Below are 11,780 nucleotides of genomic sequence, written 5' to 3'. Positions count from 1 at the left end.
GCTCCGTCGGATTAAACACTGTGCACTCCAGATGTGGAACCTGACCACTAGGCTAACTAGGAATAAAGTGCAGCGGTCCCTGCCATCAAGACCTCTGAAGGCTCCATAAGCCCACTCTGCATAGGAGAGGTGTGCCAGCTGAGGCCAGCCTATGGAGACCCCTAACCGTTGGTATACCTCTGTATTAAAGGGGCACTGAAGCAGGAAATGCTCCATGCTTTTCAGCACGCCGCTGCACTCCTGACGGGGGCAACCCCTGTCAATCAGAGGCCTGCTCTTCAAGTTGCCCCTTACATACAGTCTCCCGTGAAAGCAGCGCCAAGTCAAGTCCTAAAACTTCAAGGGGATCCGGGTTGAATTCAGCAAACGTAACCCTCCCTCCAGGTCCCGACTTAGGCAGTCCTTGAGCGCCAGGGGCTTCTGGAAATGGGTCAACAAGACTCTTTCATCGAGGAGCCTCGTTGTCAGAGTCCTGATCTCCCACATCCCCAGACCCCACCGGCGTATCACCTTCAGAACCAAGGTAGCGTAAGCCGGGAGATATCGGTGCTGCGTGCGAAGGTCCTTCACTCGCCCTCCTGTCTCCCATTCCTGGAAGAAGAGCCGAAACCATCCCCGGCAGGAGTAGACCCAGGGAGGAGCCCTCTCCTGCCAGAGGTTGCCTACGTTGATCTTAAAAAAGGTGTCTACAAGAAACACCACGGGGTTCACCATAGATGACCCCCCTAGTCTCCTCTTGCGGTATGTAACATCTCTCCTGATCAGGTTCAACCTATTCCCCCACAAGATTAGGAAAAACAGGTTGTAGACCCGGGTCCAGAGAGGATCTGGCAAAATGCATGCGCTGCCAAGGTAGATGAATAAAGGGAGCAGGCATGTTTTGATCAGGCTAATTCTTTCCCGAAGGGTCAAAGACCAACCCTTCCACTGATTAACCTTGTGAGTGGCACCATCCAGCCTGTCTACCCAATTTTGCATGGGGTAATCCCCCTGGCCAAATTTGATGCCAAGAACTTTTGCTGAAGTCCGGGGCAGCAGAAGGTTGTCCGGGAGATCAAACACAGGATCCCCCCTTCCTAACCAGAGACTCTCGCACTTATCCCAGTTGACCCTGGAGTCGGATACCTCAGAGTAGCCATCCACCTCTGACACCACAAACTCCGCCTCCTCCCTTGAGGATATGAAGAGCGTGACATCATCGCCGTATGCCACTGCCCTCAGGGTAGCCTCCGGCACCGTCCGGTCCATCTTGACCCCTGATATAGGTCCATGATCCACCCTCCTAAGGAAGGGGTCTATCGCAAACACATACAACAGGGGACATAGAGGACAGCCCTGACAGACACCAGACCCCACCTCATAAGGGCGGCCAAGCCAACCATTTACCAGCGGGAAAGTATCAGCCCCTGCATACAATGTTCGCAGCCAATCAAAAAACCCCACTGGCAGGCCATATCTCAGAAGGACTGACCAGAGGTACTCGTGATTAACCCAATCAAACGCTTTGGCCTGATCCAAGGACAGCAAGTACCCCTCCCAGTGACCAGCCCTACACTGCTCTACTGCCTCCCGGACACCGAGAACAGCACTAAAGGTGCTATGACCTGGAACAGAGCAATGATGGGCCCCCGAGAGGAGCCGGGGTGCAAACTTGACCAACCGATTAAACAGCACTTTTGCCAGAACCTTCCTGTCCGTATTAAGAAGCGCTATGGGATGCCAGTTCTCAATACGGCTCGAGTCTTTACCCTTTGACAGAAGGATCAAAGCTGACCTCCTCATTGACCTAGGCAGAGTGCCCAAGAAAAGACACTCATTTAATACCTCCGTCAAGAGGGGACTCAAGAGGTTCTTGAAGGTCTTATAATACTCGGATGTTAGGCCATCCGGTCCTGGCGACTTTTTGAGCCGGAGCCCATCAATCGCCAGTCTAACTTCCTCTATTCTGATCTCTTCTGTCAAAACATCAAGAGAGGTGTCCACCCCCGGCTTAGGGAGAGTTTCAACCAAGAAAGCCGACATCACTTCCGAATCTAGATCCCTCTTTCCTAAGAATTGCGAGTAGTAGGATCTGACGACCTCAAGAATAGAATCCCTGATCTGGATCGATTCAGGGATCCTGTACTATCGATCAGTCCCATGACCACTTTACTATTCACTGACATCCTACAGTTTCTGTAAGGGTCGGGCGAGCGGTACTTCCCGAAATCCCTCTCAAAAACCAAGGATGTGTGTCTATCGTACTGGCACTTCCTGAGAAAAGATTTCACTCTGGAGATTTCCTCACGGCTACCTTTAGTCAAAAGGAGATGTTCGAGTTTCCTCCTCAGGCCATTGTACAGGTGGTACTTGTCCAGGCATCTGAGGTTGGAGAGCTCTCGGAAGAACCTCGCCGCCCTCCTCTTGAACATCTCCCACCACTCTGACTTACTACTACAGAGATCCAGTAATGGTACCTGGCTCTGCAGAAAATCCTCAAAGGACTGTCTTATCTCTGCTTTCTCCAGGAGTGACAAATTCAGTCTCCAAAAACCTCTGCCCATTTGGGGGGGTCTCTGCAACATTCAGAGAAAACAATATTAGACAGTGGTCGGAAAACTCCACCTCAACAACGGACACTGGTGAAGAGATGGCTTCCTCCTTCAAATAATACCTGTCTATTGTAGACCTGCTGCTGCCTCTATGAAAGGTGAACCCCTCGTGGCCTGGGGTGTGCCGGATGTGGACATCCACCAGGCGAGCTTCGCTAGCTACGCTATTAAGTGCGACGCTATCAAAAGTCAACCATCTGTCTCCAGAACCTCTCCTATCGCGGCCCTCATGACTGTATTAAAGTCACCTCCAAAGACAACTTGGCGGCTGGTAAAAAGGTAGGGCTTGATCCTCATAAAGAGACTCTTCCTGTCCTTTTTTGACTGAGGACCATTAATTCTTGTCCCTTCATGAGGACATCTAAGATCAGGCAAATTCCCATTTCTAATTCAATTACTCGTCACCATTCAACTGCTGTGGTAAAAAGTACCGTCACTCCGCTATACGGCTCGACTGCAAGAGACCAGTAGGAAGGGCCTGACCTCCACTCCCTTTTTGCCTTATGTAAGACTGACAAATCAGACAGCCTGGTCTCCTGCAAAAATAAAATGTTGGCTTCAACGCGGCCGTGAAAATCAAAGGCCGCAAATCTAGCCGTATCTGACTTAATGCTGGCAACGTTAATGGATGCCAGCATCAGTGGAGTAGGTGCTGCCATCATGAGTGATTAAATTAGACGGCTTTCTTCCTCACACCCGTTTCCTCGGGGTCAGAGGAAAGCCCCTTGCTTCTTTTCTTGGACCCAGATGTGTCCATAGAAAGGGATACCCCGACCCCATCGTCCTTGCCTCCAGGTTCTAGAGTAGCCGCCTCCCCGGAAGGAACTATGCCTCCACGAGGAGGAGACCCAGCACCCTCTGTTGACCCTTTCTGTGCCCTAGGAACCTTGCCCTTCACTTCCCCCTCAGAAGAGGAGGAAAAGATGTCTTGAAGGGCTCGGAACCTATTGGAGAGTCCAACTGGAGGTGAGCAGGCTTTTCCTTCCAGTACTTGGCCCGGGGTGGGAGAAGATCTTGAATCCCCTTTTCGTTTCCTCCTCGTGACACCTAGCTGATGCCTTTTCTCTAACCACCCCTTGCCTTCCTCATCCACACTTTCATAGTGGGTCTCCTCCCTCTGGATCCTCCTGTCCTCCTCATCTAACTCGCTGTCCCTCAGAGCTTCAGTCACAAGATTTGCTTCTGGAACAGGGGCCACCATCGATCCACCTGCTGTGGGTGCTCCTGTCAGCTCCCTGCTCCGTTTGCGCTTCTCCTGACGCCTCTGCTCAGCAGGCGTCTTTTGCCGGTTCTTCCCTGGCTCCTGAGCTCCCCCACCTCTGCTGGTCCCCTCACCCCCAGAGGCCACATCATGACCCCCATCCGTAGGGGCTGAGACCGCATTGGCAAAGGAGCGCGGACAGCGGCTAAATGGGTGACCGAGATCACCACACAGGTTACACCTAATCTCTGTACAGGAGGCGGCTAGATGACCAACACCCCCACACAGAGCGCACTTCAAGGTCTTACAAGCGGCGCTCAAGTGCGAGGGGTCACCGCACCTGTGGCAGAGCTTCGGTCGCCCCTGGTAAAAGGCCAGGATAGGATCCCTGCCAAGGAAGGCTGCAGATAGTATGTGAGCCACTGAGTTTCCAGAACGCTTCAGCTTGACCATGAACGTCCAGGCCCCGGACCATATGACATGCTCATCCCTGTTCTTTTTGGGCATCTCTGTCACCTCTCTGTACCGACTGAGCCACGTCATAATTTCAAAGCAAGAAAGTGACTCATTACAGGTCAAAACGGTCACCTTCTTGATCTCGTTCTGGTGAGACACCACCTGGATGGCAAAGTCTCACCAGCCGGGCTTGTTTTCCCCCAGCTCATAATTCCCCCAGAAGATTTCTAGACCCTCTGGGCGAACGAAGCTGATGTCAAACTCAGACATGCCATAAGGATGGATCAGGGCAAAGATGTCAACTGCCCTGAAGCCCATCTTCAGCAGATGCTCCACTACTCTCGCCCTCAGGGGGGCATGCATCATTGCCTCTCCAACGAAGATGGACCACATTCCTACGACCTGCGTCCTGCCCGGGTGTTGGTAAGGACCATACGGTTTCCCCCCTTTGCTCTCGGAAGGCACCCAAGCCATGTCTCTCTTTCCAGAGAGATAGTCCACCTCTCTTCCTCCAACTGTGATTGTACTCTCCCCCTTCCATAAAGCCCCCAGGAGACGCTGTTGCAAAATGCCCTCCCTAGAGCCTGGAGACAAAAAGGACCCTCCCCCCCTCCTCTAGCGGCGACACTAGCATAACTCCTACCAGGTGTTGTCACCGCCGGAGGGGCGACTGGAACCTGTAACCCCTCTTGCCTCACTACATTACCATTCCTTGAACCTCCATCCAAACTAGCACACACTTGTGTGGCATCACTGTTGCCAGATGTACCCGAGGTGCCCAAAGACACAGCAACAGCAGAAGCACAACCAGCACCCCGAGCATCCTTTCCCCCATCACCAGCATTCTCTCTCACATTCACTCCTTGAGCTGGATCTGGACTTTGGATCTTGGCCTTTCCAGAGGTAGATGGTAGCACCTCATCAGTTTTGTTTTTATTCTTTTTCTTGTTTTTCCCTTTTTTTTTTTTTGGCCTCCGCATCACTGGAAGCCCGATATCCTGCTTGGCCAGGAGCCCCCTCCGCATCACAGGCCCTACTTGCAACATTGCTTGTGGCACCGCTGCCACTCTCCATGCCTGTGGCACCGCTGCCACTCTCCTTGCCATCACCTTGGTTACCATCAGCTGTACTGGCCTTTTCTGCACCCTTCTTCCTGACTTCTCTGTCCCCATTACCAACTAACACAGGGACAGGGAGTCTGACCAGCTCTGCTCTTTTCTTCCCAATGCCCCACTCCTGGCCCACCTCAGAGCCTGAGTTAGGGGGGTTCTTGGGGTCAGAGCCCTGATCCGACTTTTCACCTGGACGAGTGCTCTCAGAGACCGACACAAAAACCAGCTTCTCCTGCACCTTCTCTGGTTTCTTCTGTTGCCTTTTACGAACTACTGAGTCCTTTTCTGGCAAATCATTGCCGAACATGAAGCCCCCCATATAAGGAGAGGCTTCCAGCTGTGGGGTCTTCTGTACCTGTAGCACTACTGTTTTCCTTCTCCCCTCCACCTCAGATTCCTCTGATGTCGGTGGTAGTTCTACCTCCTCAGGCAGGAGACTTCTGGCACTTGTGGTGCTGCTCTGGGTCAGTGATTGCTCACCAGAGCACACAGGCTGCTCCCCCATACTCTACTGCACATCCTCATACTCCTCTTCATCCGAGCTCTCACCATCACCTGAAGTATCGGTTTGCGCATGGCCACTGTGCTCTGCCACCATTTTTGCAAACCGATCATCATTAATCAGTTTCTCCTTAAAGGGGCCGCTCTCTTCCAAGATCTTCTCTCTGACTTCCTGCCACATATTAATGCAGTCTCTGCAGTCTTTTATTGCTCTCCTGGCCACTGCTTTGTCCTCCTTGGATGACTTCTGCTCTTTTATCATTCTAGCAGATTGCAGTTTTCCCTTCTGCAGGACGATCATCTTCCCTGCAGTCTGGTAATCCTGCATTTGCTTTGCCAACCTGGAGGCCATGTCTATTACAGGTTCCTCCTCCCGTCTATCACTCCATTTAGACAGTTTTGTTGCTGTCTGTGGCTCACATTTTATCCTGCGGGCCTGACTGCGGGTCACAACCTCGCCTCCTGTGACATCCAACGTGGCCGCGCTGCCAACCCGGGCCGCATCACTGCAGCCACGACCAGAACCTGCTCTCCTCACCGTGTTGCTTGTAGCTCCAAGCCTCCTCTTCGCTGCTGATATTGCTGATTTCTCTGGCACGTGTAGGGAAGATGTTGCTGTCGCTGATGCCGCCGCCATCACTGCCTGCTCTCTCTCCCTCCGACCAAGATCGGAGGGAGGAGGTGCGAGACTCCATCACAAACACGGACCCAAGACAGTGCACTCATCCTGGGATCCCAGCAAGATCTTCACCTGGTACTCCTGACCACACCCTGGTTCCTGCAGAGCTCTCCAAGACACAACCTACTCCTGAGCTGCACTCACTATTCTGCTGGTGGAGTCACTGTGTACATACATTATTTATCCTGTACTGATCCGGAGTTACATCCTGTATTATACTCCAGAGCTGCACTCACTATTCTGCTGGTGGAGTCACTGTGTACATACATTACTTATCCTGTACTGACCCTGAGTTACACCCTATATTATATTCCAGAGCTGCGCTCCTTTGTCAGGCGGTCACTGTATGATATCAGCACCATCCTGGTTACATTACAGCACACCTGGTCTGCAGGTGATGTGCAGGTGAGCTCTGCCCCCCTCCTCCCTATGAAGATTCTGTGTCTTGTAGATGGAGTAATTACTTTCTTACCTTTGAGCAGTTTATGGTAAATCATTAAAGAAGTGTCTTGTATCTTAGCTGAGTTAGGTGGGAGGGGCCATTGTTTCGGTTTCTGAGTCCATTCATATCATTAACTCATAGATCCATCAGACCCACGGAGCCACACGCCGTCCGCAGGATCTCCAGCAGGTTTGTAGCCTGAGATGGTTTGGGTGCTTACAGTACAATGATCACACTAGGCTTTGGCCATTCAGTGCCTCCATGATTGCCCTCTACTGCGGTGTATGCCGACCTCGTTGTGTAACCATTTATTGTATGTCCTCCAGCGCTTCTGTTCGCATGAAGAAGCCAGACTACACGGAGCAGCAGGAGAAAAAAGATGGCCGGTGAGCCCTATATACCTGTATTTCCCCGGCGGCGGGATCCCCAGCATCCACACGGATCCCTCCACTTCCAGGATCGCTGTACTGCGCATGGTCCTCATGGCTCGCTGTTGGGCATGTGCAGTACAGTTGTGGGTGTGCCGTGGATCAGACGCCTTCCATTGACTTCAAAAGAAGCCGTCCCTGCAAGATCCGCAGAAAAATGGAGCATGCTGCGATTTGTTTTCTGCACCAAAAGGTCCACAAAACAAATCTGCCTGCTTAAATTGATTTGAGGATGCCCATGCATCCCTATGGGCGGCTTGATTTGTGGATCTTCCATGTGGGTGTCCCATGTAGGTTCCACAAATTAAAACCGCGGGGGACATGAGGCCTAAAAAGTTTGTGACAGGAAATAATGGGCCAACCCTTAAAGCAGAAGGCTCATTCAGGTGAGGGTATTAACCAGATTCCAGGACATTTGACATGTTTTGCAGACACAGCCCCTTCATCAGAAATGGCCTGAAAGAGTGCAGTATATGGACCAGCAGAGCTGCTTACCGCACTCAGGAAAGAAGAATGGCAGGTTCTTGGGTCGGAGAAGATGATGGGTCAGCAGCCTGAAGACCATCAGATGGAAGCTGACTGCATGTTATAGACACTGAATGCTTCCTCCACTGCAGCAACTGCCTCTTCTTTTCCTTCCACTGCATTAGGCTGTATCCCCAAAAAGTATCAAAAGAGCTGACTGTCAATTAATAATTAGAAGAATTGGGTTAATTCCCTCACCTTAATGAGCCTTCTTTCCTAAGGGTTGTGCATATAGCCATCACTTTCTGTTTTACTACGCCCGGTCGGACACAGTAGCGATATTGCGACTAGCAGCGCATTACTGACTATCCCAAGAATTTCTGCTCCACCATTTGCACCACACTCATAGTAGAAGTTTCTCCAGCCTTCTTCTTTCCTCCTTTAGACAGTCTTTGGACCTCGTTTGTACATGTGAACCCCACAGTGATTAATGGGAAGGGTCATATTCACCATAGTTGACATCCCCCCCCCCCCCATGGGGACCTAGTCTTGTTCACTGAGTCACACGTTGATCACCTATAGTAGAACATTGCTTTTCAGTGCTGAGAGCCCCGGACTTATAGCTGAGAGCCCCGGACTTATAGCTGGGAGCCCCGGACTTATAGCTGAGAGCCCCTGACTTATAGCGGCCAACACAGAAGCAAAAGTAAGCTCAAGATCATATAAGGGATGTGGATGGGCGAGTGGTCTCCCTTGTCTTTGGATGCAGAAGTAGCGGCAGGGTGGCATGAGTCAGGAGTGCAGAGCCCACCCCTTGTGTGAGGTACAACATAAGCGTCTCCCTCTGTATTCTAATTTAACCTCATTGGTAGAAGTTTCTGAATGGAGGACAAATAAGAGGTTAAGTTCATATCGAGACACAGACCTTTACCAAACCTGAAGACCTCAGAGCTAGTCACAAGAGCCACAAGAGTCATCACAGTCACAAGAAAGTGTCCCCAGAGGTAATGCTGGGCCCTGATGATGCATCTAAGCTGCAGGAACCATGTGGTGACATTGTGCACAACTTGTACTATAAGAAGTGTCTGTGCAATGACAATAATAGTCATGTAATAATACATTTATATCCCCATCACACCTGGACCTGCAGTACACGCTTCTCTCCAGAGGAGGCAGTACAACATCACTATGTACAGTCCTCATCTTCAGTATGACAGTTGTTCTTCAGCTACTTGTACCCCTTCTGTAGCTGTGTTCCATCTGTACGTCTCATCACTACACCTGCACCTGCAGTACGCCTTCTCTCCAGCGGTGACAGATGAGACTATAAATGTTACAGATGAAGCCAAGCATTTCTAACCTTCGTCTTCCCTTCATTTACCTTTACCTCTTCTATGTCCTCTTCTTGTCGTTCTCTTCCCAATCATCTTCTCTTTCCTCTTATTCTTTAACCCCTTTTTTAATCTACTTCTTCCTCTTCTCCCTCTTTTTCTTCTGCTGCTCCTTTTCCATTGATTTGCTGTTTTGTCCTTTTTTCCCCTCTTCTTCCTCTTCATTTTCTTTTTCTTCCTCTCAGCTCCTTCTGTTTCTTCTCCTCCGGAATTCTCTTCTTTTTCCTCTTCATGTTTTTCTCTCCTTTGTTCTTTTCCACTTCGCCCATTATCTCATTTTTCTTTTGCTTCTTCTTCTTCTTGTTCTTTCCCTGCTGCTTCTTCCCTTCCAATTAATTCCCTTTCTTGTTCTTTATTTTCTTCTTCTCTTCCATTTTCCTCTTTTTTCATTTTTCCTCTTCTTTATTTTCTCAATCTCTTCACCCTCATCTACAATTTCTTCCTCTTCTTTATCATTTAAATTAGCTCCTTCTTCCTTCTTTCCCATTTCTCCCCCCTCTTGTGTATTTTCTTCTTCTTCTCTTTCCTCTTTTTTTCCTTTCGCCCCCCCCCCCCCCTTCTTAGTCCAGTTCTTCCTTCCTTTTCCATTTCTTCTCTCTTGTTCTTTATTTTGCTCTCCTCCATTTCCCATTATCATTCTTGCTATCAGTTTTTGCTCACTCTCTTCTCTCATTTTCTATTTCTTCCTCTTCTTCTTCTTGTAAAGTCACTTCTCCTTCCTACTTTCACATTTCTTCTCCTTTGTGTGCATTTTCTTATTTTTCTCCACCTGTTTCCTCCTTCTTTCTCTTCTTGCCCTTTCTTCCTTTCATTTGTTCTGTTTTTATTTTTCTTCCACTGCTCCTTTTCCTCCACTTCCATTTATTCTCCTCTTCTACATTCTCTTCTTTTTCCTCTCCATCGTTTCTCTGTATTACTGTACTTTTCATTCTTCCTTTTCTCCCCCCTATCTTGTATCTCTTCTCATCTCTCTTCTTCTGCTCCTTTTCCTTTCCCTGTCCTCCTGGCTTATATAGTTTATTACATCTGTATAGTGCAGAGCTCATTTTATCTTTTTCTACAGGGACTCGCCATGTCCAGTTTCTACATCCGTCTCTACAAGGACTCAGATTACCACATTGTAAGAGACATCTTTGCCCGTGGCATCCATGAACACACTGCTGCTTCCTTCCGTCGTACGCTGGGCCTTCCTCAGGTTTGGATCCCCTCCCTGGTGGTGACCTGGCTCCCTCTCCTGATCACTGGATGTCTTTTTACGTCTGCACTGGCAGTGACCATTATCTTAGGTCTCGTCTGGTCCCTCAATAGATACATATATACCAGCTATGTTAGCTTTACCTTGAGGGATGACATGTTGGATATTGAGAACTATTATCTACATCGGGAAGACCGCTGCTTCTGGGTGGCAGAGTCAGCTGGAGAGATCGTAGGGACAGTGGCTGCCGCTCCGTTACTAAAGACTGGAGAAGAGAAGCAAATGGAGCTCAAAAGATTATCAGTTCCCAGAAGACACAGAGGAAAAGGAATAGCGCAAGCCTTATGCCGGACGGTCATTGACTTTGCTCAGAGGTGCGGCTACAAGGCGGTGGTTCTAGACACCTCAATGATTCAGATCAGCTCATGGAAGCTCTATGAGAAGATGGGATTCAGGAGAACGCACTACTGCTACCCAGACCATTGCTTTGTGCGATACATCGATTTTATAGATGTTCACTATCGATACGATATCCCCACACAGGAATAATATTCCTGATGTAGCTTTAATGTGGCAGCTGCACTACAGGAATAGAAACCCAGTCAAATGGAGGACTTATCGGTCTCCTTGTGACTATTATAACCCTATCATTCCGTCCCGAGGTGCTGACTGACTCCTGTTTTTATCAGATTTAGATGGAACCCAAGACGTCCAATAGCCTAAATCGTGGGGTCAATGGACCCTGAAAAGTTTTATGGTTCTGACACTTCCAGAATGCTCAAGATAGTTATGCAGGAAGGGACGCTTCGCTCCCAAAATATGGAAACACACAGTAAAAAGCACCCAAATGAGCTGATTTGGAGTGACAGACCACTCTATTCTAGTGCTAGCCTAGATGTTGGGGCACAATAATGGGTGCTCAGGATCGTCAAAGTAAAAAGGGATTGTGCCAAGATGCACAACCCCTCCCAGAATGTAGGGGGCGCGAGGCAAACAGCTGGTCACCTCGAGTGCTGCTCTCAGCACCCCTGGCAATCAGCTCCAGGAAGCTGCAGCCAGCTACACCCGCTGGGGAAATGTAGTATTACGGGGCGGCAATTCACATGAATGGGTGTCTTCTAATAGCAGGATGGCAGAGGGTCCACCAGAATGGGAGCCGCTCCTATTGAGCAGTTTTCCATTTAGGATCATACAGGGGTACCGCTTGGGGAACCCCATTCTATGACGTTAGCATGCTCTCATAGGACATAAGGACAGGGAACGCCATCTTGGCCACAATCCCTTGTCTTCCATGCCTCGTGCCCGATGTATTGTGTGTT

The 11,780-nt window shown here is 49.7% G+C and overlaps 1 protein-coding gene across 1 annotated transcript; it reads left to right on the top strand.

Moving 5' to 3' along the window:
• The first annotated feature begins 6,860 nt into the window (after positions 1 to 6,860).
• LOC136573290 (putative N-acetyltransferase 8B) lies at positions 6,861 to 11,579 on the top strand. Its single transcript, XM_066574590.1, has 2 exons — positions 6,861 to 6,945; positions 10,330 to 11,579. The coding sequence occupies exon 2, from the start codon at positions 10,339 to 10,341 to the stop codon at positions 11,008 to 11,010; it is 672 nt and encodes a 223-aa protein (XP_066430687.1). The 5' UTR covers positions 6,861 to 6,945; positions 10,330 to 10,338; the 3' UTR covers positions 11,011 to 11,579.
• Positions 11,580 to 11,780: the final 201 nt, after the last annotated feature.

Source organism: Eleutherodactylus coqui, chromosome 7, assembly GCF_035609145.1.
Source record: "Eleutherodactylus coqui strain aEleCoq1 chromosome 7, aEleCoq1.hap1, whole genome shotgun sequence".
Lineage (NCBI taxonomy): Eukaryota > Metazoa > Chordata > Amphibia > Anura > Eleutherodactylidae > Eleutherodactylus > Eleutherodactylus coqui.
This window is presented reverse-complemented; position numbering and strand designations above follow the sequence as displayed.